The sequence below is a fragment of the Parus major genome, chromosome 10 (assembly GCF_001522545.3).
Source record: "Parus major isolate Abel chromosome 10, Parus_major1.1, whole genome shotgun sequence".
NCBI classification, from domain to species: Eukaryota; Metazoa; Chordata; class Aves; order Passeriformes; family Paridae; genus Parus; species Parus major.
Genome location: NC_031779.1, coordinates 10,642,940 through 10,668,601, shown reverse-complemented (window position 1 = coordinate 10,668,601; position 25,662 = coordinate 10,642,940). Strand labels below are relative to the sequence as shown.

At 41.1% G+C, this 25,662-nt stretch overlaps 2 protein-coding genes across 5 annotated transcripts in view; one reads left to right on the top strand and one right to left on the bottom strand.

Annotated features, from left to right (window-relative positions):
- The window catches only part of HDGFL3 (HDGF like 3), a 42,193-nt gene extending 34,577 nt beyond the window's left edge, over window positions 1-7,616 (top strand). Inside the window, exon 6 of the mRNA XM_015638831.3 lies at window positions 1,261-7,616. Coding sequence (XP_015494317.1) covers window positions 1,261-1,266 — 6 coding nt within the window. The 3' untranslated portion in view covers window positions 1,267-7,616. The remainder of the gene's footprint in view (window positions 1-1,260) is intronic.
- On the bottom strand, window positions 2,257-23,659 carry TM6SF1 (transmembrane 6 superfamily member 1). Of its 4 annotated transcripts, none has more exons than XM_015638829.3 (10): window positions 23,399-23,659; window positions 21,411-21,514; window positions 20,797-20,894; window positions 19,729-19,832; window positions 18,796-18,878; window positions 17,321-17,442; window positions 12,797-12,901; window positions 10,718-10,810; window positions 9,669-9,788; window positions 2,257-4,203 (listed from the first exon to the last, which is right to left on the bottom strand). In XM_015638829.3, the coding sequence occupies exons 1-10, from the start codon at window positions 23,488-23,490 to the stop codon at window positions 4,012-4,014; spliced, it is 1,113 nt and encodes a 370-aa protein (XP_015494315.1). In that variant the 5' UTR covers window positions 23,491-23,659; the 3' UTR covers window positions 2,257-4,011. The 4 variants fall into 4 exon arrangements, with proteins under 4 accessions (XP_015494315.1, XP_015494316.1, XP_033372895.1 ...); XM_015638830.3 differs by having other exon boundaries at window positions 2,257-4,083; window positions 23,399-23,541; XM_033517004.1 differs by lacking the exon at window positions 23,399-23,659 and adding an exon at window positions 22,565-22,666.
- Window positions 23,660-25,662: the final 2,003 nt, after the last annotated feature.

Genomic DNA, 25,662 nt, shown 5'->3' with positions numbered 1-25,662 from the left:
GTAAGAATGATCCTACCCAATCTTCTGGACATAGCCCAGAAGGGAATTGTGGTTAATAATTGCAAAGGTTTCATAGTCTAAAAGGACATCTTTCTGTGCTGGATCTGAGAGCTGCAGCATAGGAACCAACTGTGTTAGCAGTGGGAACCTTAGCAGAAAGCAGGGCTTGATTGACTGATCATGTGTAGTTGTTGTAATGGTGTCTGAATCTGAAGGGAAAGGAACAGCAGTGAACCCCCCCCAAAGCATCTCTAAGTGTGATCTCACTGACTCTGAAACAGGAGAGGCCTCTGGGGTGTGATGTACTGGATGGGCAGCACATGGTTACACCTTTTGGGGGAGTCAGGGCTCCGGTAGTTCTGTAAACCATGGCTGCATGCTGAGCACTTGCTAATAACCCCTGATTGTGTGCTGTTAGTCAGGATGTACCAGGAGCTCCCACACAGAAAACACAGGTTTCCATTTTTACTGTTCACAACCACTTGTCATAGGAGAGAACTGCAGTGTCCAAACACGGGGTAGTGTTGTATTGTAGTAGTTGTAGTGTTGCAGGAGAAGGGATGCCTTGGTCAGAGGTGGATGGTCACTGTATGCTGTCATGTTGCTGGCTAATGTAACACATCCCAAGGCCATCAGGTGAATTCTGCCATCTCTGTTCAATTTGAGGAAACTGAGGCTCGTAGATACTCACCGTGATCATGCGCAGAGTCTGAGCCTGATCCCGCTAATGTCAGGGAAAGCAAGAGCTGACCTTGACTCAGCCATGGAAGTGGGAGTTCCTTCCTTTTCTGTCATCACCTTACAGTGAACTGGAGCCAAACTGTTTCCTTTTCAGAAGCAGCATTTGAATCCCTTAGTGATGAAAATGTTTATCTTTGCTCATGCTTGCTAAGCTTTTGTGTATTTGAACAAGAGGGTGTTCCTGTGGCTGGACATCCAGGAATGCAGCGGTGCCTGAGCTCCTGCATGAAGCCTGCATTTAGTGCAGTGAAAAAACCCACCTACATACATCATTGGAGCTGCCTATTGAATACAGCCCTAAATGTTTACTTTTAAACTGTGCTCATTAATATTTTGTAGTGTTATGTTTAGTTGATGTAGCAAAGCAGTTTTCTCTAGAAAAAAAAATTGTTTGAACAGACCAGGTGCTCACTTGTACCTGTGGCTTTTAAGTGTGGAAATATGCCATCAGTTGTATCAAGTTTCATGAGGCATGTTATTTCTTACATTAAATGTGACTTTTTTCTCTTTCTCTTTCAGACTTAACCAACAAAATGACTGCTGAATATTAAGGGAAAATACAAGAAGGTTACATGTTTGGTTGTCTAATATTCTTGGATTTGATATGAGTCACCACATCTGTTCATTAGTACCATCAACAGCATCCCAGTTTGTATGCACATTATTCACATTCCTATCTGTTGTGTTTGCAGAAATGACATTTTTACCCTTTTTTCTAAGGGTTACTTTTTGATTTTCATATTATTTGGTTGCATGAAGTTGCCCTTTTTCCAGTGGCTGAGGTTTATGAAGATATTGCATACTTGAACATGTTTTAGATTCCTTTTCTAGACAGAAAAGGCATAACTCTAAATTATATCATTCTAAATCAACATTTTTTAAACACAACTAAATCTTAGAAATTAGTCCCCTCCATACAATGCTACAATAATCTTCCACACACAAACATAATTTTAAATTTTCCTATATCCATTCTCTCTTGGGTTTTGATCAGTTTACAACATAAAAGAAAAATTCTTCTTCAGCTGAAATCACCGCCAAGTTCAATAATATAATAAAATACCTTTCCTTATTAGAAGTACCTAGCTAGTTATACTCTTAATACTTCTCCAAACCATGATGTAATGTACACTATCTGACTTAGTTCCTATATGTGGAGTTAGTGAAAGTCTTTTTGTGTTTCTTTAGATTAATACGAGGATTTTTCCAATGCCAACACAATTTGAAATCATTCATTTGGATGCTTTCCATTTTTAAGCTTACTGTGATATACAGCCCTATGGGAAACCAAAACAAAACATCAATTTTAAATAACGAAAGGCTTAAAAAAGGATGCTGTCATTCTGGCTTTTTTTTTCCTTTTGGAAATAGAACTAGACTAGTAAGTAAGCATTCCAAATCCATTACTCTGTGTACATTATTGTTGCTATTGTGATAATAGAGATTTTTATTTATTTTTATGCCAGCTTTTATTGTGAAAACATATTTAGTCTGGTTTTATCAATCCTTGTTATGCTTGTCCTTGGAACATCTTTTGCGTATTCAAGGTTTGTAGTTGATGAGTTTACTGTAAAAAACTAAAAAAAAAAAAAAACAACAAAAACCACAAGGGAAAAAAAAAAAACAAAAAACCACCAAAACAAAACAAAAAGGAAACAAAAAAAATGTATTGTTTTTACAGAATAAATTTATTGGAATGTGTATTGGGAGTAAGGTTTGAGGTTGTAAGCAACTAAGTTAGCGTCATATTTGGCTTCATACGTGTAATAATGTGAGGTATTAATGTAAGTCAAGTATTAAAGCAAAACATTCTGTTAACATGAGTTGACCATAATAGATACCAGTGCAGGTGAGATCTTTATTTTTTCTGTACTTTGCCTTTTCTGGATAACAGGAGGTCATTAAATTCACCTTGAATGTATTCAAAGTTTCTTTAAAGACACCAGAAGTAACATCAGAGGCTCGAATACCTGTTTGTGAGCCAGCACGTCCTGTGACAGCCCGGCAGCGCTGGGTTTGTTGCCGTGGGAAGAGGCACTGGGATGGAGCTATCCCAAAGCCTGAGGAGCTGCACCAGGGATGCTGGGTGCCAACAAGCATTGCCTGAGGTGAGCTGTGGTTGTTTTGAACCTGCCCCTTTGGCTGGAGGTGTAAAACCTGGGGCGTCTCCTCTGACTGCTGGTGGGAACTGCACGGCGGTGTTCAGCAGGAGAGTGTTACAGCCTGAATTTCTCAGTGCCCTGAGGGTCCCCTCGTGCAGGGTGCAACACACAGCCATGTGAACTGCTTCCTTGTTACTGATTAGGCTTAAAAATAAAATTCTTTCAATCAAAACACCAAGAAGTCAACATACCCAAATAAAGTGTTTCCAGTTAAAATGTTTCAGCTAGTTTCATCTGTGAGAAAGGCACTAGGTGTACTGCTTTTAATATAAATACACATAGAAGGCATAGAAATAGCTGTAATTGCAAATAGAAGCATAAGCTGCCCAAACCAAGGTCGCTGTGTTTGCTGCTGCTTGTTCCTGAGCCAGCAGCATTAGCCAAATTAGCTGCAGAGACACAGCCAAAACCCCTCCTCTCTGGAAATGCACGAGCCAGAGCCCAGTGGCTCACGGCCCTGAGCCCTCTGTGCCCAGCCCACAAGTGCTGGTGAGCACCTGCTCGGCGTCAAGCAAGTGAGCAGTCCTTGCAGAAGTGAATCCTGAAGAGAATTAACAAAACTATATGATTTGCTTATCATATATGGAGTCTTACCATAAGAGTTGATTGCTTCTTAAAAGATTTCTTGGGATTTTTAACAAGGTTGACCCACAAGACATACTTTTTGACAAATAAAACATGTGCATGTGACAGAGTTATGTATGTTAATTTTTCATGCTTCATAATGCTGACCTTCATGTTGTGCAGTAGCTCTGTGCAGGGACTGCTAGCACTGCTATTCTTCAGCGTGCGGAGGCTAAACACTGACATCATTATTATTATTTAACTTCATGCAGTATTTCTAAAACTGTCAAAGCAGCTTACTTAAAAATAGCTGTGGAAACTGGCAATCCACTGCTGCGCAAAGTCACAATGTTGAGAAGTGGTGCTAAAGGCAGTTGTCTTTATTTTCCCTTTTTCAGTAGGATAAACAAAGCAGACCGTGCGACTACACAGTTGTGCAATTTTACACATCTTACACGCTTCGTCTGGGTTCCATTCGAGCAGTTCAGTTACATCCCAACCCAATTATATACATAGCCAAGGACAGGAGCTGGAAACTGTTCTGCTATTCTGTTTTTTCTTCTTGTTTTGGTTTCATAAAAAACTCTGGCTTGTTGACACACCTGTAAGCGAACAGCTGGGGAAGAATCCCATACATTATGTTCAATATCAGGAAAAACTCTTTTGCTTCTTCAGGGACTCTGTAGATGTAAGGAGTTCGAGCATGAAGAGAAGCACCAATATGGGAAAATTGAGCCTGTGGTGTGTATATAACACATATATTAAAAAAAGGTAAAGTTGATGTATATTTTTGGAAAGATGGCATAATCTGCATGCAAGTCTGCATCTCCAGTGACATTTTCCAAGCCAGCCCTTATTCTTATTTCAGAATTATCCATCATACTTTTGCACAGTGGTATAAAAATATAGTCTAAACTAAAATCATTAATATCTTGGTGTATGAAGCATAACTGGAACCATCAGTGGCATGGTAAGAGGTTTGTCTTATGCACATGGTGGCACTGATCATTTCATCAGGATTCCACCCCGCCTTTCTGGGTCATAACTCGTGATAGAGGGCCCATGATCCTTCACCAGAAAAGTGTCCACTGAAGGGCACATCCCTGCAGAGCCCAGACATGGGGAGGGCTCTCACCCACCTGCTTGGGAGGGTTGTTGGGAGTTAGGCATCAGTGGGAGCAGCCAGACACTCACTCTGAGTAAAGTTAGAAAGGAAAGTCTTGGAATCTGTGTTAGTTCTGGTTTGGGCTTGGTTTTATTTAATTTTTAATCCAGACTGCTTCAGATTCTGATCTCAGAACTCCTGATGATTTCAGAAAATGTCTGCAATATTTGGGTTTTGGGCTGGAGCTGTTCTGAAGTATAGACTGAGCATACAGTGAAGGTTATAGGCACAGACAGGCTTGATGGCCTGAAGCATATTTTTAGCATAAACAAACATTTAAAGATAGAAGTGTCAGGATAGTTGGTGTCTTTTGTTTCCATCTGTTACCTGCTATTTCAAGCCACAGCTCATTCACATTAACTATTGTATGTCCAATTTTTTTATTACTATTTAGTTAGTTAGCAGTGGAGGAGATCTGAGAAGATAAACATCAGTTTGATCATAAGGAGAGCACTGGGACACCAGGAATTTAGAACACAGAGGAGTACACTATGGCCAAATCACATCCTCTGCTCTGGCTTCAGCAGGAATCATTTTGGCCTCACATAGAGCAAGGTCCTGGTCACAGCAAAGTAGAAAGGGAAATAAAGTGCAGGTGTTTCAATACACCACCCTAGCAAAAGGTTAGGCTGAGACCATCCATCAAAAGAGAAACGGAAATTGGTTTTCAGGTGATTCCAACCACCTCAACTGAATTGGGAGAGCTCATTGAGCAAACCTGAGCCAGGAAACAAAGTAATCAACGAAATCAAATACAAACACACTTCAGCAGAGTGCCACTTAGTATGTTTCTGTAAATAGCTATTGCACAGCAAACAGATGTTCAGGGGCACACTGTCAGCAGCCTTTTTATATCATCCTGGTGATTCACTCTGTCTCTTGCAGCCCATTTGTTCTCACCTGCCTCAGGCAGGCCCTGCCTTTGGTACCTGGGTGGGCTTGCTCAAATCCCTGCTCCCTCTCTGGTGTGGGAGCCTTCTTAGCCCAGGCAGAGCAGAAAAGCCATCTCATAGCACAGGACAGCAGATTCCCAGACAGAGCAGGCTGCAGGCAGGAGGCTTGGGCTGTCTGATGTTTCCCCAGACACTGAGAGCTTCTGAGTTGCATTTTAGAGCCTTATCTGGGGTGAAGAAGCTGCAAAGCTGCTACTTCTCTGTGGAGGATTGTGAGGCCTGCCTGTCTGTGAGAGTAGCCAGCTGTGCATCAGAGTAAGTTGATAGTAAATTTCTCATAATTCATAGTAAGCTTTGTCCAAAGGGGCTGTAAGGGGATGCTTCTGAGAGACTCAGAACTCCCAGAGCCTCCGAGATGCCTGAGTATCCAAGCCTTACTGCGTGGTCTTGTCTCTTACAGGAGTTGTGGCACATTAGTGAGCTTTAATTGTTGTAAAACCAAAAAGCAGTAACATGATGTCCTGTCTGTAATCTACAAAGATTTTAGTAGTTAATGATGCACCATATAATGAAGTTATTGCTTATTAGGCTTGTTTTTCACTGTAACACATGGCTTCTTTCATTACCAAGGAGGATATTTACATCTGTAAAGTCTTTTTTGTTTATTTTTAATTTATTTGCCTCTGTGAAAATTGTGTTATGCCTTTAATCTCCTGTGTTTCTCTTCTATTACTGTTCTCTGCTGCTACTTCTTTTTTCTTTCTTTCACCTCTTTTTTTTCTTACTTGGAGCAGGGGATATGTCTTAAAAGCAGATCTCTCACTCACCAGTAGCCCAGGCCTGCTCTTCCTTCAGGTACCAGGCAGACTGGCACCAAACCCCTAATTCTGAGCTGTCAGTCCCTGCAGAGCTCTGTGCCTGTGTGCAGTAGTGTGGGCTCAGTGAGAGAAACCTCGAGTCTGTTACCTCACCATGATTGGGGTCTCTCAGTAAATAAGCCATTCCTCGGTGCTTTGTTACTGATCCCCTCTCCAAGTGGAGAATTTTGAGGCTCCAACATACCCCTGAGCCTTGGCTGAGAAATCAACCAGATGAGATGCTGCAGGTAACCTTCTAAGGTAGCCTTACATGCCTGACATCCAGCCTTTGTTACCCCGAAGCCTTGGCTGCTCTGCTCCCCGGGCATTCCCACAGCAGCTGGAAGCTGCCTGGTGCTGGATGTGGCACTGCCCAGCTTGGCAACTGCAGTCTGTGTCTGCCTGCTTCTCATTCATCTGCTTCTCTGTATGAAGCAGTCTGGATTTGGGTTTTTTACAATATTTTTTGCCTTCTTGCCTAATCATAGGCAATACTTCAAGTATTTTTTACCCTGAAGTTAAGGACAGAGAAGGACCCAGAAAAAGGTTAGGTGTCCTTCTTCACTCTGTGCCTTCTCTCTAAGGCTGACTAAAATCAGGCAAAGACTATAATTTGGAAGAGTTTGGACCTGGTTTCATGAGCCCAAGAAAGCCATCAAATAGAGGGGGAGTAACCTAGAAAAATCCATTCCTTGGGTTTAGGGTCTCTGGTAGACAAGAAGCACTGCAGAAAGCAGCCACCAAAAATGGCAGGGTTATGGAAAACACTAAGAGGGAGTAAACTTTGTGTTTGAGAAAACAGAGAAATGGGCTGCAGAGAGTTGGTGAGACAGAATGATTTTGGCTAGCAAGGCTGTGACTCTTCATCCCTTCTCATGTGGCTCACTTGCATAGGGAAATACCAATTTCATTAAGTTCAGAGGCTGTCCCAACCCTTTTGTATCATCAAAGCTCCTGGTACTTTACTCATCTGAAATTCAAAGAGCTCCTCCTGAAGCTTCAGAAAGTCTAGTAATTATTGGGTCACAATTGATTTTGGAGTCTGAATGTTAGTAATGGAGTCATTCAAGCTGAGAGTTGTTTGTAATTCTGAAAATCAGTAAATGTGTGTCTGTGTGAAAGGCTAGTAGGCACTTTGGAGGTTCTTAGTTTAGATGCATCACATGGTATTTTGTGACTTGTTTTTGTAAAACGTACATCATAATGATAGAAATAAAAATAATTAAAATCTCCATGTTCCTCATCTGTAGGAGCAGTGTTCATTCCCAGGAGCAGTGCCCACTGCTTCCACCATCAGATACTTGCCTTTATTGGACCTCTGTGTGTCAGAGGAAGCAAAATGTGTTTTGGTAACTACATATGTTTTAATTATCAATTAAACAAGTGTTTTAACTTAAGATAACAGTAAACAAACCTGCAAATGTATTTTTTCCCTCAAAATGACAAAACACCCAAGTAATCTAGAAAGAATCCTCAATTCATTCTCACATTTTACATCCCAGGTTGGTCACAGTTTACCAAGTCAAATCAATTAAATCATGTTTCACTTGTAGGATGACTGAGGTTCATCCTGCAGTGCATTAAAGTAAAAATGACAAAAAAACCCTCCCAAATGTCAACTACTGTTTTTTGAAGCAAGAAAAAATATGAAAAGTGCACAGCAACATAGACTTCTCTTAATCAGTTTCTGTCAGCCCACAGCATTTGCTGGTGCCAGGATGATCTTTAAATAGTGAAATGGGAAATTTTGGGTGTTAGTCTAATGTTCAAATGGACATCCTGAGGCCAAACCACAAAGAACAACAGAGGGGTTTTAGACTTCAGCCACAAAGTGTAGCGTTCACACATCTAAAATGTACAAAGGGCTGTTTTAAAAAGTGATTATTTGTTACAGGAAACATATAGAAGGGGAAAAAAAAATAACCCCAAACCAACAAAAAAAAAATCACCTCCAGACTGGGAGGCTGAGCCTTCTGGTAAGTTTGCAAGGTTGTGATAGTTGGCACACTCTGACTAATGATTTGCTGTTTGTTGTGTTAAGAAATCTTTGAAGGAGAGGTTCCTTTCCCAATTGTCTGGGCAATTTACAAAACCTGACAAATCTCAGTAGAGGACAGTTCCTGACACAGCCTTGCCTACATAGCTAGCTTGTGTTTTTGTTTTTTTTAATTAGATTTTGGCCAAACACAGTTGTAGAGTATTTGATACCTTTTGATCATCTAAACTTCCTCATTAATGTTTGCTAGATTCTGTTTTGATATTACATGATAGTTCAAGATTCTCTATAAACTGACAGGGAAGAAAAAAGTCCTAATCTCTGTTAACTGCTCCCAGATAGAAAATGTCACTCCACCCTTCTTACTGGGCAGTTAAAGTGGATTGTGGTGTGTATCCATGATTATCTCAGACCTGAGGAACCAAGTGTTGGTTTGTGTTTGTCTCATAGTGGTATTTGAATTACAGTTATTGCTGTGTCCCTATGTTGTCAATATTGTGGCAGGATTATTGTGCTTCTTTTCTGCATTTCCTGGATGTTCTGAGCACACACATTTCATTTCCTATGTACAGAACAAACCAATTGTCCCTGTGTCTCATCTGTTTAATGCTCATCTGTCTGTCATAAGTAATTTACTAGTTCCTGTTGAATTGTTTTGTTTTGGTCAGCCTTCTCATAAGCATCAGCCCCATTTAGTAATTAACTGCAGTTGTTTATTTAAGAGAAACAGAATGGAATGAGTAAAAGAAATATGATCACTGTCTGCCTTTGGCAACACAAACACATCTGGGTGTTACCGTGGTTTGTGGCCCAGGAGGTTCCCCGAGTTCTCTCAATATCATCCACTGATGCTGTACGTTTTGTGTGACAAGGAGATCCTATTTCCATTTATATATTTCAAACTACCTACTTGGCCAACACATATTATGGAAACAATGTATTGTGCTGTTGTGTCATGTTTGGGTTTTGTTGGGTTTTTCTACAACTGACTGTCACAGCTTTAAGATGGGCTTCCTTCATGATCCAGCTAAAGAGTGTGTGGTGCTTAATAAGGTTTAAATGAGCCCAATAAAAACATTGTGTAGAAGGAGAGAAGTCTGCTAAAGCAAGAATGTGGTCATCAGAGGGTAGTACATTTGATTCTTCACCCCCTTAAATTAAGGGGTTTTTACAGATACAAAAGGTGATCTGGATTACATCAGCACAAAACCTGCACGGGCCCCTTATTGATTCTATCGGTCTCTACTTATTATTATGTAATTTAAAAGTGAACACTTTGCAACAAAATACCTGAGCTAGTCCTCCAGCATGTATAAGGGTCAAATCAGGCATCCAGGAGCAACCAGGCACCAGCAGGCCATAGAGAGCAATCACATAGTATGGCACCGAGTAGAACATGTACGCCAGCATCTGCATTTCAAACACAAATATTAATTGCTTTGCAGTGTGAGGGAGATGCATTTAAAAATCAGTCAGCTGCTTACTGAGAAGTTGAGACTACTCAGAACTACACTTCTGGCAGCAATGATTCCCAGGCTTTTTTGTCACACCTGGATACCATTGACTGGATCCAGATACCCTAAGGTCTCTCCTAATATTGGTGGCTGTTGTCTCCTTGCCCCATCCATATCCACTTCATCCAGAACATGTATTTCTGCCCCTTACCATCTTGAGAGCATGCCAAAAACCATGGCCTGGCTTAACTCCTTGTCCATACAACACAGGGAGCCTTTGTCAGGCTCCACTGCACTCTCAGCTGGGAGACACATCCACACCCCCCCTTTCCCAGAAGGAACTCATCCAGCAGTGACACTTGGTTTTTGCTCGTTTCTTTACCCCTGTGTCCTCTGACTGCTTTGGGGCCTGTCCCTGTGCAGCAGCCAGGCCTGCAAAAGAATGTCAACATCAAATACTACAGAACTGAAGCAACACAATCCCTCATCAGCACTGCTTTTTGTATGAAGTGCCAGTGGGGACAGAAGTGCAATGTGAGCTTAAGGAATCTTATTACACCCCTTCTTGCTCCATAATTCTAGACTGAAAGCCTACTTTACCTTTCTAAGGAAGGGAAATGAACATAAAAAGCATGCAGATCTGTTTCATGGGCTGTATTAAAAGAACCCTGAGTAATTAGATGTGTAGCTCCATGTAAGGAATTTGAACCTAAGTTAAGCTTATCACAGCAAGGCGTTTGTATCCTAGAATTGGTACTAGAAAATACTCTTTAACTTGCCATGAATGAGAATTCCCATATTGATCCTGTCATCTCTGAAACCCATGGCTTTATCTTTGCAGCAGTTTACAAATCACTCCTTACCACTCCACAGTTGGTGCATTACCTGGAGCTTGGGATAGGCAGCAGGATCCTTTATGTAGGGCTCGTGCAGTTGAATGTACAGCCGGCAGAGCTCAGCAGGGCAGTCCAGGGCAATCTGAGAAGAAGTTTTAAAACTTCCAGTGATCAATTTGTTCTGAAACAGCCAACCTGATGTGTGTTACCATCCTGAGAGGTGCATTCACAGTCTGCAGCACAGCTACCCTGGAGCTTGCAAAGGTGATTCATGTGATCACCAATTAACAGGTGAAATGCAGCCTCCTCTCAGCCCCTGCTCAGTGGGCTCGTGAGGAAATGCTGGCAGCCTGCAAGAAGATTTTGACTGGAAGAGAATTTAGTCAGTTGGCTATGCTGTTGTGAAAGTATAATTGCTATTGATTTGCTCTGATAAATAGCCTTTGATCCCACCAAATGAACTTTCCAATGGAAAATTGCTCCAAGAGTGGAAACTACAGGATAAGCACCCATTTTTAGGTTAGCAGGCTATGGATGTAGTCCAAGAAAAGAACTGCACTGGGACAAGGTAGCAGTGGAGAGCAGTGCATGAGACAGGTGTTACTTAAAGTAATACATTTTGAGAGTAGAAAAGCAGAGATTTTACATTCTGATAGGAAAAAAAGCTCCAAATGAACATGGAAAGATTGCAAAAACAATTCCTTTTCATAGTAGGCCTTAAAACTACTACAGAAAATTCTGCTCTAGATTGAGCTATCCACGTGAGCAGCTGTCCCTGGGTGTGTCTGTGGCATCATTAATGCCTGAACTACAGGGCTGAACTGTGAGTTTTGCACAGCTTGATTTCATGTTCATTTATTGTGTGACTCTGAGGGTGCAATGCAAACCTTTACAGTCAATATTCCTCTCTGTTCTTTCCAACATGGACATCCAAAAAGGAGGTCTGAGTGGACTGAAATGGATTGTGTTTTATGAACTTTTGCACAAAATTATGGTTCCTGCACCTTACACAGAGATGTTCAGTTGGTCTCTGTATGTATAAGCAAGGCCAGTAAGCAATTCCTGCTTGGTGAAGGAAATTTATTAGGAAATTACCACAGTTTCAAAACCAACAAAAAAAATTCCTCTGAGAAATTAAGTGGGACTACAGAACCAAGTAAGACCATTTTCCACAGTAAAATTACAGGTAAACCAGCTGATTTAACCTGTATCTGTTAAGATATATAACCTGTAAGATCAATAAGAAATAAAGCAGTCTGACAAATTAGAAGAAAAAAATGTTTGAGAGGCAAGTTTTAAGAGAGACAGGAATGTGAGCAGCACAACTACAAAAGGACAATCTGCACTAGGTAAATAAAATGTTGCTGGGTATTTATCATCACCTTCTACTTGAATTATTCTAGAAAGGATCAAATCTACAAATCAAGCAAGCAGGCAGTTATCTGAGATGCCTAAACATTTGGGCTGTGCTCACTGAATGATACACAAGTTTCATTCTGCTTAAGACAGAAAATGCATTAGAGCTGACAAGGGAATAGGTTTACCTACTACTGGATTTACTCCTGAAAGCATTTTCACTGCTGCTTCCTTCCCTCAGAAATTTTAATTCAATCTACTAAGCTTAGAGAGCGACCATTTTTAAAACTTGTCTCTTGGTAAGTAGAAACAATGTGTTGTTCAGGTAACATGGATAATACTTTTTCCTTTTAGGTGGAAATGTTCTCTCTCATGCAGTGTAAGCTAACTTGGTTTTGTATATAATTTTAAATGTGCATTATTGCTTGGAAACACATGAATGCAGAATTACTTTAGTTGTTTTGTCTCCATGTTGGCCATAAATGGAACAGACCAGAAAACAGTTTTAGGTGGTGTTGATTTTCTCTTGGGATGCTATTTACTCTGGTGATTGTGCACCTTCTTTTGAAAAACATGCTGCACACAGCACAGAATGGAGAAGCAAAGCACCAATAGTTACCATGTATAATTTATCCTTTTATATCTAAGGCCTACTTGAACCCAAATGTTACAGGTTTTCCCCTGACCACAATGTATGTGCTTTTTCATACAGACTCAAATTTAAAAGTTCAACTGAAAATTAGCTTAAATTATTAAAATATGTTCAACTTACCATGCCCCTAAATATGCAGAACCCCGTGGCTAGGATGAGGTATGCAGCTAACATTAAATCTATTGGTCGTCTTAAGAGTCCTTTCTTCTGGACTTCCTGAACCACCTGCAACACAGAATGGGTTTAGGCAGTACATCCTGGTCCCATGTCACCCCAGACAAGTATTTCACTCCAGATCAGTCACTGCAAAGAAGGTGGAGTGGTGGAACATCATGAAACATCACATCTATGCACTGATTTCAGAAAGATTTCCACCTAAAAAGGTGGCTCCAGACTTTACAGCATGTAGTGAAGAAAATTAATCTGAATAAAGTCTAGAAATGGATGGATCCAACTGAAGCCATTTCAATACAGATTACTGTCATTTCAAGCCACCCAAATCAAATGAACACTAACTGTGCAATCACCTAAGGCTTTAAAGCAGAGTAACTTCTTCAAAGTTGTCTTTTTGTGATTGGAAATAATTTGTTTTCCTGAATGTCCGTCTGTAGAAAAGCCTTAGAGAAATGTAGGTTTGTCTCAAACATATTGAAGTTAAATCTAGTATGCTTTGTAAAAGGACTGGATCCATCTCATAATTGAATGCTGGTTTTCAGTAGCTTCTGACACTATTAAAATGAATGAACTATCACTGGCATAAAATAAAAGTTTTTCTGTGGCTGGTTGAGTCCTCTGCTGAGTTCAGTGAGCAAACAATGTATCTTAGTGTGCAATGCAGAAACAGAGAATGAAAGGTGTGTGTATTGAGCATGTGGAAACCCTTCCTTTTCCTCTTCTGCCACTGAAGGCTGTGCATTCCTGGGCTGGCACTGAGGCACCTCCAGGCTCTGATCTCGTGGCTCCTTTCCTCAGCACAGGAATCCCCCCTGCTGCAGGGCCAGAGGGGAGGGGACCACACTCTGCACAGCCAAGGCCATTTCGATGTCTCATCTTGGGGGAACCAAAGGCATCTCTTTGCCTGCACAGTAAAACCTACAGGGCCCATGGAAATCATTTGAGCTACACTTTCTGTACTGTGTAGTCACAGACAAAATTATAAACACATCAGAGTATCTTTCTGTAGCTCAGAGGGAAAACTTCTCCATGAATATTTGTTACTCATTTCCTTTTCCTTTTTATTGGCCGTTTGTTGGCATGTGTACAGCAAAAGAAAAACCTGCTTTCCTTCCTGTTATACACTTGTGGAATTGTCTCCAAAGTGCAAAACAAAAATTAGGATTCGGGGGCACAGTTACAAGCACACAGGATCGAGATACAATAAAGTTATTGAAACAGGAGAACCAATCTTGCAAGCGCACTTTCGGAGTAAATACTACAAGATCTGGATTACAGATTAACAAAAATAAGGCTGTGGCAAACATAACCCATCCCTTTCATAACAATATTTTCCTGATTTTCTTTTAAAGGATCTTTTCCAGAAAATAAAAGTGACACCTTAGTTTGATTTTCAAACACAAGTAACAGGTTTTGGCAGTATGGTGTCACTTCACAGTATTCAGTGTACTGGTGTGGGAGTATTTTTAATATTACCTGCAAAGAATGTCTATATTCAAATATTTCTTCCTATAAAAGAAAAAGGTCATTTATGGATGAGTTTCAATAAGAGACTACCTAGGATAATGGAAAGTTGGTACATTTTCTTTCCCTTTTGGACTATGTATGAAGCTTATAGATACATGTAATCTCCTCTTTTCAAATATTTCAATATTCCTCTTTAAATGTTAAATGGATGTGTGTATTTACTGTAGTCACAAAGCTACAATAGAACTTTGTGCTTAGAGGGTTTTGAGACAAAGCCAGTTTAAGTGAAATCAACCTTTGGTGCAGTACTAGTTTGTGAAATTGCCAGGATACAGAAAATTCACACCTTTTTTCTTTATGCAGGTGTGCAAACAAAATAAAAATGCAAAGCTTAAAAGGAAAAAAGCAGAAGTAAGGATTTGAAAGACAAAATTTGCTGACAGGCCTCAGCTACAGTAGTTTTTCCTTACCTCTCTTTTACCCAGTAAAGCCCCATCACCCCATGCTAAATTGAATTCCGTGTTCAGAGCACTGGCCAAGCAGAGCTGGCCTGCCACAGGTTTCCCATGTACCACAAACAACACTGAACTCTGCACAGATCTCCCAGGGGTTCTTTTGTGCAGCAAGGAAGTGGGTAGGCACACTTGGCAATTTCTCTCACTTCCAGGAAAAAGCTATTTTCCACAACTTCTGAGAGGCTTCTTACATCATCAGTTTTAAGGAATTGGAATAATCTTGTGTGCTGTCTGTAAAAGTCAGTCCCTTCAGAGTTCATGTACAAATCTGAGTTTGTGTATTCTGTTAAAGAATTTTAAATTATATTAAACTTTTCTGAGCTGATATACTTGCAGATAAATCTGTTGGGCTTTACAAAGACTGCAGCACAGCTTGGCTTGATTCCAAATGAGGACATAGCTCCATTCCACTCCCCTGCACGCTCTCCTCTACTAGAAAACAACCAAAATTTCCATACCTCTCTTCTACCCCCACAGTGATTATATTTTTTAACTAATGGGTTTGTAATAATATTATAGCAATGTATACCTTGGCCAACAGAATACCCTTTGCTTTTGTTGCTTTCATGTATGTATTTTCTTATATACTAACAACAGCATGTTTAAAACCATTGTTATATTTTCTTCCTAAATCTTTTAATGCCAACTCTAAATAATTATAGTTAAAAAAAGTTTAATTTTACAGCTAATTCCAAATGATCTACTGATATGTTCAGGACTTACAGTGATTAGCTCACCGATTAGTAGCATTAAACACAATTATTTCCTGGAAACAATTCTTAATTTGGGACTGAAAGAGTCACATGAAAAATTCATGAGTAGTCACATTAAGATTTAAAGGCATGCTCAGATATGGAGCATAACTTATCTGTGAAGATTAAATACAACTTCTGAAAAACAAACAGCTTGTGTGGGCTATGAGGTCCCAGTGAAAAGAATCAAGGGTTTTCCTACAACCTTCTGGGCAAGGAAGTTTAGGTTTCCAAAAAAGTATTCACAAAGAAGTGTAATCTTAAATTTTCAGGTCACCAGCTTTTCCTGCACTCTCTTTTTGAAACAGACCATTAAATCTAAGTTCCTCTGAAATACTGAATGAATTAAAATATCAAACCTAGGTAAGCACTTTATCTCTTGGCAAGCCCAGGAGACATGGCTGTATTTCAGCAAGTAATCAATCCATCACATATTTTCTATAATTTCTATTTCTGCAGTATTCTTAATACCAGGAAAACAAACTGAAACCTTCATCCAGGCTGCTCTCACTAATGTGTGCAGTAGAAGTTGCCATCACTACCTTTAACTACACTTGATGAGTCTAAAGAATGTGCTCCTGGACAGAATTAGTGACTCCTTTAAATAAACCAGCTCAAAAGGCTTTGGAATGGGACATGTGGTTTCCTATAAGCCTGTGCAGGTTTAGCATCTGAAGATTCCTCTAATTTGCCTTCCATTGGGATTTGCCCTAAAAGGTGTGTTTCTGCAGGTATTCTTCAGCCCTGAGGGGATATGAACATGTCTCTATGCTTCTCTGTTCTCCTGAAGAATGGGTGGGTGGCTGGCTGGAGTTTCACACCTCTCTGGGGAGGTCTGTCCTGCCTGGCCTGCTGTCACTCTGTGCCACGGGCTCTGCCACTCGCACTCTGGCTGCCTGCTGCCTCTGAGCAGCCACTAATCCTTCATCTCTGCCCATGTCTGCAGGTACAGAATGAACCTGACTGAGACTCAGGAGCTCTTGGGATGCAAAAATATTAATTCATTATATTGCTTACAACCGGTACAGAGTGCTGTGGCAATAAACTGGCTTGCTTACAGCCACTAAAAGTTAAAATATCTGTTCTGTGCTATGTACTGCAGGGATTTTTAGACTTTTTTTAAAATAAAACAGTGCATAAACTATTAATGCATTGTTTTGATGGCTCAGTTAATCTTATTAAAACCCATCTAGTTATTTCAAAGGCAAAAGTCTAAAAAGTTTTAAGTAAACATTTTTACAGATTTTTTTATAAGGAATGTGTAAAGAATTTTTGTATCAATTCATGTACAGTGTGTCACCTATAAAATCTTACATTAGAGAAAGCACATAATTATAATAATAATGTAATTTAATAATGTAATTATTAAATTACATTAAATCTGTAAGTCATCTGCAGAAGAGTACTTTACTGCAGTGTTTCTACAGGATTTTGTGGTGCTTTATGGAGCTGGTAAATGCCAGTATTTTCATCAGCTAAGAATCTGAGACAGAAACTGGATAGAGGGTAGAAATACAATTACACCTATGAATGGCTTCTTTACTCTAGACATGGAATTCTTTTGCTTTTTCTTTATTCCACCATAATGAAATAGTCCTGCAGTATAGATATTTTTGCAGTCTTCAGAGCCAGACAACAATTGTCATAAGAGTGAATAGTGACAGCCCATTCCATGCTTGCCAGGGGACCTATAAAACCCACCAGAATCAGCCAGCACTGAAATACAACAGATTTACCTTGACTGGAGTGTCGTGAGTCACTGAAGGTTGGTTATAAATCCTAAACCCAGCCCATATGGGGAGGCACACATATGGTATGCTTAGGAAAATAGCAGGACACACTTTTGTTCCATATTTACCTGTTAAAAAATTATTACAAGATTTATGAGAATTTGTAAGCTCTGTTGCAGAGGAATTAAAAAATATGCTATGTAACATCAAACCTGAAGCAACTATGGTAAACAAACATAAAACATTAGAAATCACTGTTAACACACAAATCCTCTTGAAAATCACGTGCTCAATAGAAGTTGAGATGCAGGTAAAAGAGAGCCCATGAGACAGGAAGCCATTTCAGAATCTTTTTGAGAAGATGGGAAGCCACATCTGTCACTCTGCATTGGGTAATCCCATAGGATGAGACAGCTTCCAAATCTCTCAATGGAACCTGCTTCAAATAGAGACCTCATTCTTTCTAAAATGGGGGGAAAAAATGTATCCATTTTTCAAGACCTGATACTGCGTTTGTTTTCCCAAGTGCTGATTTCTCCCAAAGGGCTGTATTGAGGACAAAACTTTCAGAGAGCTCTCCTCAGCCTCAGGTAAACCAGAGAAATGTGCTGTGGGTCAGAAAGGAAGGCGGAAGGCATGCTCTTGAGAGGCTTTCGAAGAGGAGGGAGGAAGGGACAGTCCCACTAAACCAGCTCTTTTCTCTGTGGTGAGTGTATCTGCAGAGAAGGGAGCTGGGCTGGCCCCAGCCTGCACTATGGATATTCCTCCTCTGCCATAAAAAGCAGCACCAAAGCAACCTTCCCAAAAGCTGACTGCAGGATTTGGATACATCAACTGTGTGTTTTTCTCAGCTGAGCATTTGTCAACTAAAGCTAAAAAGTTTAAGCTCAGCTAAAAAGGAAATCTTCAGAAAGGTTTCACCCTTAATGGATCACCTGCCAGTAACAATGATGTAATTATTTTTATTGCAATCCTCACCTCTAACAGCACCACTATGCACAGATTTATGTTAGAAATCTAGCAATGTTAAATTTAGTTTGAAAACAGAATAACTTCCAGATTTTACTTTTAAAGGTGATTCGGATGCCCATTGTAAGCTGCTGAAAAGTCAGACTTCTAAGCAAATTAGAAATTTTATGCAAAGTAAGATTTATATTTTTATGGTACTAAGAGACATTATTGTCTCATTATTTAAACCTGATTTAGATGAAAGCCTTATAGATATATCAAAACACAATACTTTCTTTTTTCCCCTTGAAAGCAAAGTAAATTTAAAGGTATATTTTTTTCCCCAGTCTCTATCTTTTCTTCATCACAGTTAAATTTTAGAGTATCTTGTGTCTCTTTACTGATATTCCTAAAATTCCTCTTTCATGTTATTACAGAAATGAACCAACACTGCACTAAAATATAAATAGCACAATGCTGAATTTAGAAAATGTTTCACAGGAAAAAGATGGTCATATAGATTACTTCCTTACCCACAATATTTCCAGGCATAAAGACAATGATGCTCATGATAATGGAACCCAGCCAGTAGAGACCAATGGTTCTATAGCTTTGTCTGTTTACAAAAGAAAACAAGACATAATTATTGAACTATTTCTAAAAATTCCCTACCCTAAATATTATACTCATTGCTGGGGTTGTATTTTAGCAAGCAGAGGCTTTTAAAATCTGTGCCACAAGTCAAGAGTGGATTTTGCCTCTGAGAGAGGTCATGGAGAAATCCTGCATTGGTGTGGGACAAGGTTATCACATGGACACCACAGGCTTTGGGCATACTCAGTTATTTGCTGTTGTGTCACTCCTCTGAAGTATGACTGCATGAGTGTGCACATCACATTCTGTACAGGACAATAAAACAATTAATAATTAATTTCATACTGTTAATGCTACTATTACCAGCATGTACATTTGCCTCTGGAATTTAAGTACTTATTCTCTCAAACTCTTTATTCAACAGCAAGAAGCATAAGAATCTTTAGAAATAACCATTTTCTCTTAAACTTCCCATCACTTTCTAACAGGGATGAGAGATCATCATGGTGCTAAGCAATACATGATTCTTACCATAAATTTTTTATTTGAAACACAAGTTATTTTCACACATGCTTTTAATGCACATCATCTTTCAGCTTTTAGCTAATACAAAGCCATGTAGATGTGCTACACTCTGCTGCAGGGTGAAGACAGGGTACATCTTCATGCATGTTCTGGGCTCAGCCAGCTGAGAGGAAGGGTAACTTGGCAAGGGTAGAACCCCTGAAAGCAATGAAATTTTAACAGCATTGCTTCGGCCTATGACGCGAAACCACCCCAAAATAAAAATGTAAATAGTGCATGGAAAAGAAAGGCCTTTGCAGATGATATGAGAATGCAAGCCAAGTGAACAGTGCCCAAATGAGACTCACTCCCATGCAATAGCTGCCACCATCAGCAGGTACATCAGGTAGTGCGCGGAGCCGTCCCAGTAGCAGATGACGTGGCCGTAGGCGGTGTTCAGGTACGGCTCACCCTGCCATGGTCGTTTGGGAACAGATACAGTGCTTAGAGCAAGAGTAACAATTAATAAAGAACAGCAAGAAACAAGTTCAGAAAAGTAACTGGAGATCCTTCTAGCAGTGGTAGGCTTCAGACTGACAATACACATTTCCAAGCAGAGACCTGACCTAGGCAGGACCAGGCATAACTGAATGAGTTCTACATTTTGCAATAGAGGGTGCAAGGTGGAAGGGGAAACTCCTGTGTGTGACTGTCAGCATTACTCTGCCACATTATGAAAATATGACTTTTCCATATTTTAGTGATAAAAAACTACAAAATAAAGACAGATTTAGCATAGAACAAATACAGGTATATTTAGCAACCTGGAGATCTACAGCAGTACTGAATATATGGATGTCGACATATAACCTTGTAGGATCCAACTCATTTCATGCTTAAGTTCATGGAATCTTTTCAATGACTTCAGTGACTTTCCTGTCAAGCTCTTACTGAGCTATTTTTGGTGGATGTTGATATTCAGCAGCCAACAGATTCTGCTGACTAGGTATCTGGCATCATCATTTTTTAACTCTACTTCAATTCCTTTTAGTAAAGTGATTAGGCAAAAATAAAGGAGTAATTTTGTTTTCTCCTTGTTAACACATTTTGGTGTGGTAACTCATCCACTCCTGAGTGATATCTGTGGATTTCTGCAATCATGTGCAGTCCCTTCAGTTCCCACAGAAATTTAACACAGAACGGTGTTACTGAAGTTAAATGTAACAACAATGGAGCTTGAAAGCTACATTATTTCTCCTGGTAAATTACAAGGCAATGAAGGTTTTATCCATAACAATAACGAACCAAGTCCACTACAAAACTCAAGAAGAAGTTCATTCTGAAGGTATAAGTGGCTATTTTTCTGTGACAAATACACAGAAAAGTTACTTATAGTGAAGATTTTATTTACATTTTTAAGACAAACTATTATTTACCTCTCTCAAGTAATGAGTCATGAATCCATCAATAATTCCATCTTGTTCCAGCCCAATTATTAGATTCACTACACTGGTAAAGGCAAATACAGCATAAACTGTAATAAGAAAAAGGAAAAAAATTAATAAATACTTGGAATCACAATGTTTCTTTACAGTCCAATAAATTGTCAGGGTATTCAGATCTATTGAACTGGATGAACTATTGAACTGGATGTGTCAGCTTTGAGGTCACAGATATTTAACACACAATATGACTTTTCCATATAGCTCAGGATTTTTTAATTAGAAGTTGGTCAACACAGCTCTTAGGAAGCTTTTCTGAGGAATGTGAAATTCTGTAGAGCTGTAGGCACAGCCTCCACAGAAGTTCAGTGTCTGTAGAAAGGACTGTGCAACCTTTCAAATAACTTGGGCACATGAAGTTTACAGCCTTGACTGTTGTCATCACTTGCAAAGGAGAAAGGACAACCAAAAGGAGGCAGAGAGGAAACCACGACCTGTCATTTTTGCAGGTGAGCAAGGCAAAGTGCACGAGCCACGGCAGCCTAGAGCAAAGCTATGAGTGAGCCTCACTGCTGTGAGCCAGGACATTCAGCTTTCCCAGGACATACCATAAAACAGAGGGTCTTTGGGTGGCTTTCTCTTGACAAGAACACGAGCCGACAGAGCAATAAGAACCAGAACCAGCAATCCAACAGCAACGATTACCCAGGAACTGTAGCAGTATGTAAAAAAAAAAAAAAAAAAGGAAGAATTTAAAAGATAAACAGAATTTTACTTCTTCAGCCAGCTCTCCTCAAACACACATACTCATAAAGTAACTTTGAATAATTTAAAATACAGATATTAAAGTTTATTGCATAGTCTAGCATAATATTCATCCTATAGTTTTGCAGAATTCATGTGCCTCTCTTTTCACATGTGACCAGCTAAAAAAAGAAAATATGAAAATAACTAGATAAACAACATATCCAGAAATCTAGATTTATCTGGCTAAAATCAGTTTTTATACTAAGATAAACAGAAACTATGGGAAAATTAATGTGCAATAAAAGATGAGGATCAAACCCACAGACATTTCAAAGCCAAAAAGGATCATTGGGGACATTTTGTCTAACCTCAGCAATAAATTATCTACTCAGGAAATTACAAATTCAGAAAGAAACTACATCAGTCCTGTGGAATAGGAGTAGCAATGTGGAGCACCCCTAACAGATCTGGGCTTAATGGTCAGTTATGGAAGTGCTACCAGAGGTCTCTCCAGCCCTACAAGGCAGGACCACTTGAGTATGTTCAGTGATCAGTGCAGGTGGGCTCAGGGAAAAGGATCTTTTCCCTGTTGATGGAGCTATAATGTTACTGCATTTACAGTGGGAGTGGCATAAAGCACAAAAAATCTTTGGCACAAAGCAAATTTGTCTCCTTCCCCAAGAAAATGAAAGCTAGGAAAATCAATTTAAAATTGTTTCATAGATCTAAGGGTGTAAATCATCTTTAGCTCTCTTTAAGGTAAGATTCTCCTCCTCAGTCTTCAGTTTTGTCCTTGTGCAAGAGAAAAAAATAAAGGGGAAAATTTGGTAAAGTCCAGAAGCATAAGCTAAAAATATCTGGTACATCATTTCATGCATAGTACCACCCTGTATCAAGAGAACAAGTTGTGTATGAACGTATTATATTATGACAATATCAACCTTAGTGAAACTTGACTTAAAATTATTGCAAAGAATTCGCAAGACCAAATATTTCAGAAAATATACACACATACTTTGTTAGTCAGGATGAGCAGTACTAGCTTGTTGATTTATTTTATGCTTTGAATCTTCTGCTAGTCTGTTTTCCCAGTGATGAATTTCTTCATACCATTACAGCTGTTAATATAGCAGTGACTTTTCACTGCAGTCTATCAATTTGAAATAAATATTGGCAGTTAATCAAGTCAGTCACCATGTGTTATTTGACATTACTCTAGCAATGAGAAACAAAAAAATTCAGTTATGGGCCAGAAGGAGGAAAATGAGGAAGGAACAGATGTAGCTAAGCCCTAAAAACAAGAAGCAAATATTTGTGCAGTAAAGTTGCAAAACACCCCGGGCTGTGGGATCACAAAATACCACACAGACCTTTAAGCGAAGCGGTTTTTGCTATGAGGAAAGACTTTCCTTTTCTAGACCTGCGGTTTCTCCCGGGATCCTGGTTTTTGGCAGAGCGAGGGCACAGGGTCATTTCCAGCGGCACTCGCCGTGGTGCCCGCGGGCAGCCCGCGCCTCGGGAGCTCTGCGGGGCCGGAGTTCTCCCGCCGGCTTTGACACAGAGCTGCATTTTGCTGCCGGCTGTCCGGGGGAGGCTGCGGGTGCCGGCGGGGAGCGGGAGCCGCCCTCGGCGGCAGCGCCGGCCCGGGAGCCCCGGGGGAGCGGCCGGGACGCGCTGCGGGCGGTGGCCACCGGCGGGGACAGGGTCCCGGGCCGAGCGGCCGCTGCCGCCGCATCCCGGCTCGGCTCCCGTCAGAGGACGCGGGCAGGACCCGGCCGCTCCGCCGCCCGCCCCGTCCCGCTCACCCCGCGCCGCCGGTACCGACCCCGCCGGGCTCGTCCCTTCTCACCTGCCGGTGGCCGCCAGGCAGTTGAAGAGGTACGTGACGGGGATGGCGGTGAGCGAGAGCACGAACACACCGGTGGCCGCCGAGGCGCTCATCCCCGCGGCGGGAGGCGGCGGCCGCCCTGCGCGCCCAGCCCAGCCCAGCGCCGTGCCCGAGGCGCCGCCTCGCCCCGGCCCCTGCCCCGGCCCTGCCCCGGGCCCTGCCCGCCGCCCGCCCCATCGCTGCCGCCCCCCCGCCCCGCGCCGCAAAGGTTAAATCCGCCTCGGAAACCGGAGCCGCCCGGCGCTCCTCCGGCGGCTCGGGGAGCGCCTCCGCCAGCCCCGGGGCTCGCCCCGCTCCCCCTCGCCCCTACCCGGGGGCCGGGGAGCGCCCGACGGGCGATGCCGCCCTCTCGGGACAGGGGGTGCGGGTCCAGCCCCGAGGGGACGGACGCTCCTCCGGTGACCGACAGAGCCGGCGCGCCGAGGGGCCGCTGTGACAGCCCGGGTTAACCGCGGGCTGAAGGCGCGGCGAGGAACCGGGGCAGCCCCGCGAAGCGATCCGGTCTCATGAGAGGTGGTGGATGGAGAGAGGATCCCTTGGTCCGGCTAGTGCGGAACTCCCTGAGAAACCCGTAAAAAAATAATGCATCTCTTTTGAGCCAGTATTTAGAAGGGTTATTAAGAACATGGACATTAGCGTTTTTAAAATATTGGGGGAAAAAAGACTTAATCTTTTCCATTTAAGTGCCAAAAAAATTTTAGCAAAAACTAGGTATATATATGACCTTATCCATCAGCCTTTTCCCTCTGGCTTCAAACTTTGCCTATACCTCAGTATCAACACTGAAGTGTCAGTGGTGGAATGAGCCTTGTGTGCAAGGCAAACAGAAATGAAAACCGCTGTTCCTAGAAGTTACTGAGTGTTTAATTCCAGGACCTTGGCAAGTGAGAATGTATTGCCTGAAGAAAACAACAAATCCACTCCTAGCGTGCCAGGCAAGCTCTTTCTGGAAGAATTTAACACCATTGTAAAAGCACCCTCTGCAATAATGGGCAATATTCAGACTCCCTCGTGTTGAATTGATACAAAGGAAGACTGCTAAGGTGGCTGAGGCTGACCTGCCCGCTAGGAAAGGCTGAAGAGCTTGGCTTAGAGTGCTCTCTGTAAATACTTGAGGAGTTAACACCAGTGAGAGGAAGAACTCTTTAATTTGAAGGACGAAGCTGTGAAGAAACTGTCACTAGTTTTCAGGAACAGCTATGAGCAGTAAAGAGTATTCTAAGTATTTTACAGTAGATTTGGTCAGTTTAAGCAATAGACTAATTGATATAATACTTCTCACAGAAAGAAACTTGGTGACCCAGAGTGTATCTATGTCTTACCTATTCTATACAAACAAATTCTTGCATAGTTATTTCAAGTGAGAAAGATCTAGAATCTGGCCATAGGCGTACAAATGGGTTAAACCATGCTCAATCAAACTATCTGGTAAAAACATGATGCAACTCCTAAAAGTAATTTAGTCCACCCAAGTGTCAAAATTGCCATTGGATGAGTCAGGGCTAAATTTACCACCTCCAAATGCCTACCTTTCAATGCACAGCCGGTTTACTTCTCAAGCTTTCAAATGTATAGGCTGCTTATTTGTATGTGCTGCCACAGCGCAATCTCAAGATTCATGTCTCAAGCCTTGCTTCTCAGTTCCTGTGTCTCTGAAGTCAAACACTACATGGGAAACTTCTTCCTTGCCACTCTGCCAGCATATTCCAGCTGATTTGCATCCAGCTTGTTCCTCAAGTCCTATTTAAACTTCAGCATAGAAAATGTCAAGGCACATCCTGTGGTAATCACATAGCAACTCAAGAGCAGAGATGCATTGTTTGAGCCTTTTGTGTTGAGATCTATCCACTTTTGATTTGAAAAATAATTATGAGCACCTGATAGCAGGAGAGACCCCAGAAATACTATATTTGAAATGTTTGTTCAAAGGACATGTTTTCCCCTTTCATTTTCATCTCTCACCCTATGAAAGAAACATTAGTGAGCCTTCCAGCTCCATTGCTCCTTTCCATGTCCTGACAGAGGAGACCCCCAAGTCCACCCATGATAATGCTGAACATTTCATTGAGTGGATTCTGGTGTGCCACACTTTCCATATCAGAAACTCTATTTTTTTTTTTTTATTTTTTTTTCTCGTTACAGTTCCTTCTAACTCTGGCCTTCCTGCTCTGTGCCAAAATATCCTGGCTTCTATTTCAGGCTTTAGGAAGAAAATAAAACCACCA

Coding starts and splice junctions, on each gene's coding strand:
- TM6SF1 (XM_015638829.3), bottom strand. CDS start 23,490: ATGAGCGCCTCGGCGGCCACCGGTGTGTTCGTGCTCTCGCTCACCGCC. Junction 21,515..23,398: donor TGCCTGGCGGCCACCGGCAG/GTGAGAAGGGAC, acceptor ATACTGCTACAG/TTCCTGGGTAATCGTTGCTG. Junction 12,902..17,320: donor CTCACGACACTCCAGTCAAG/GTAAATCTGTTG, acceptor TCTGTGTTGCAG/GTGGTTCAGGAAGTCCAGAA.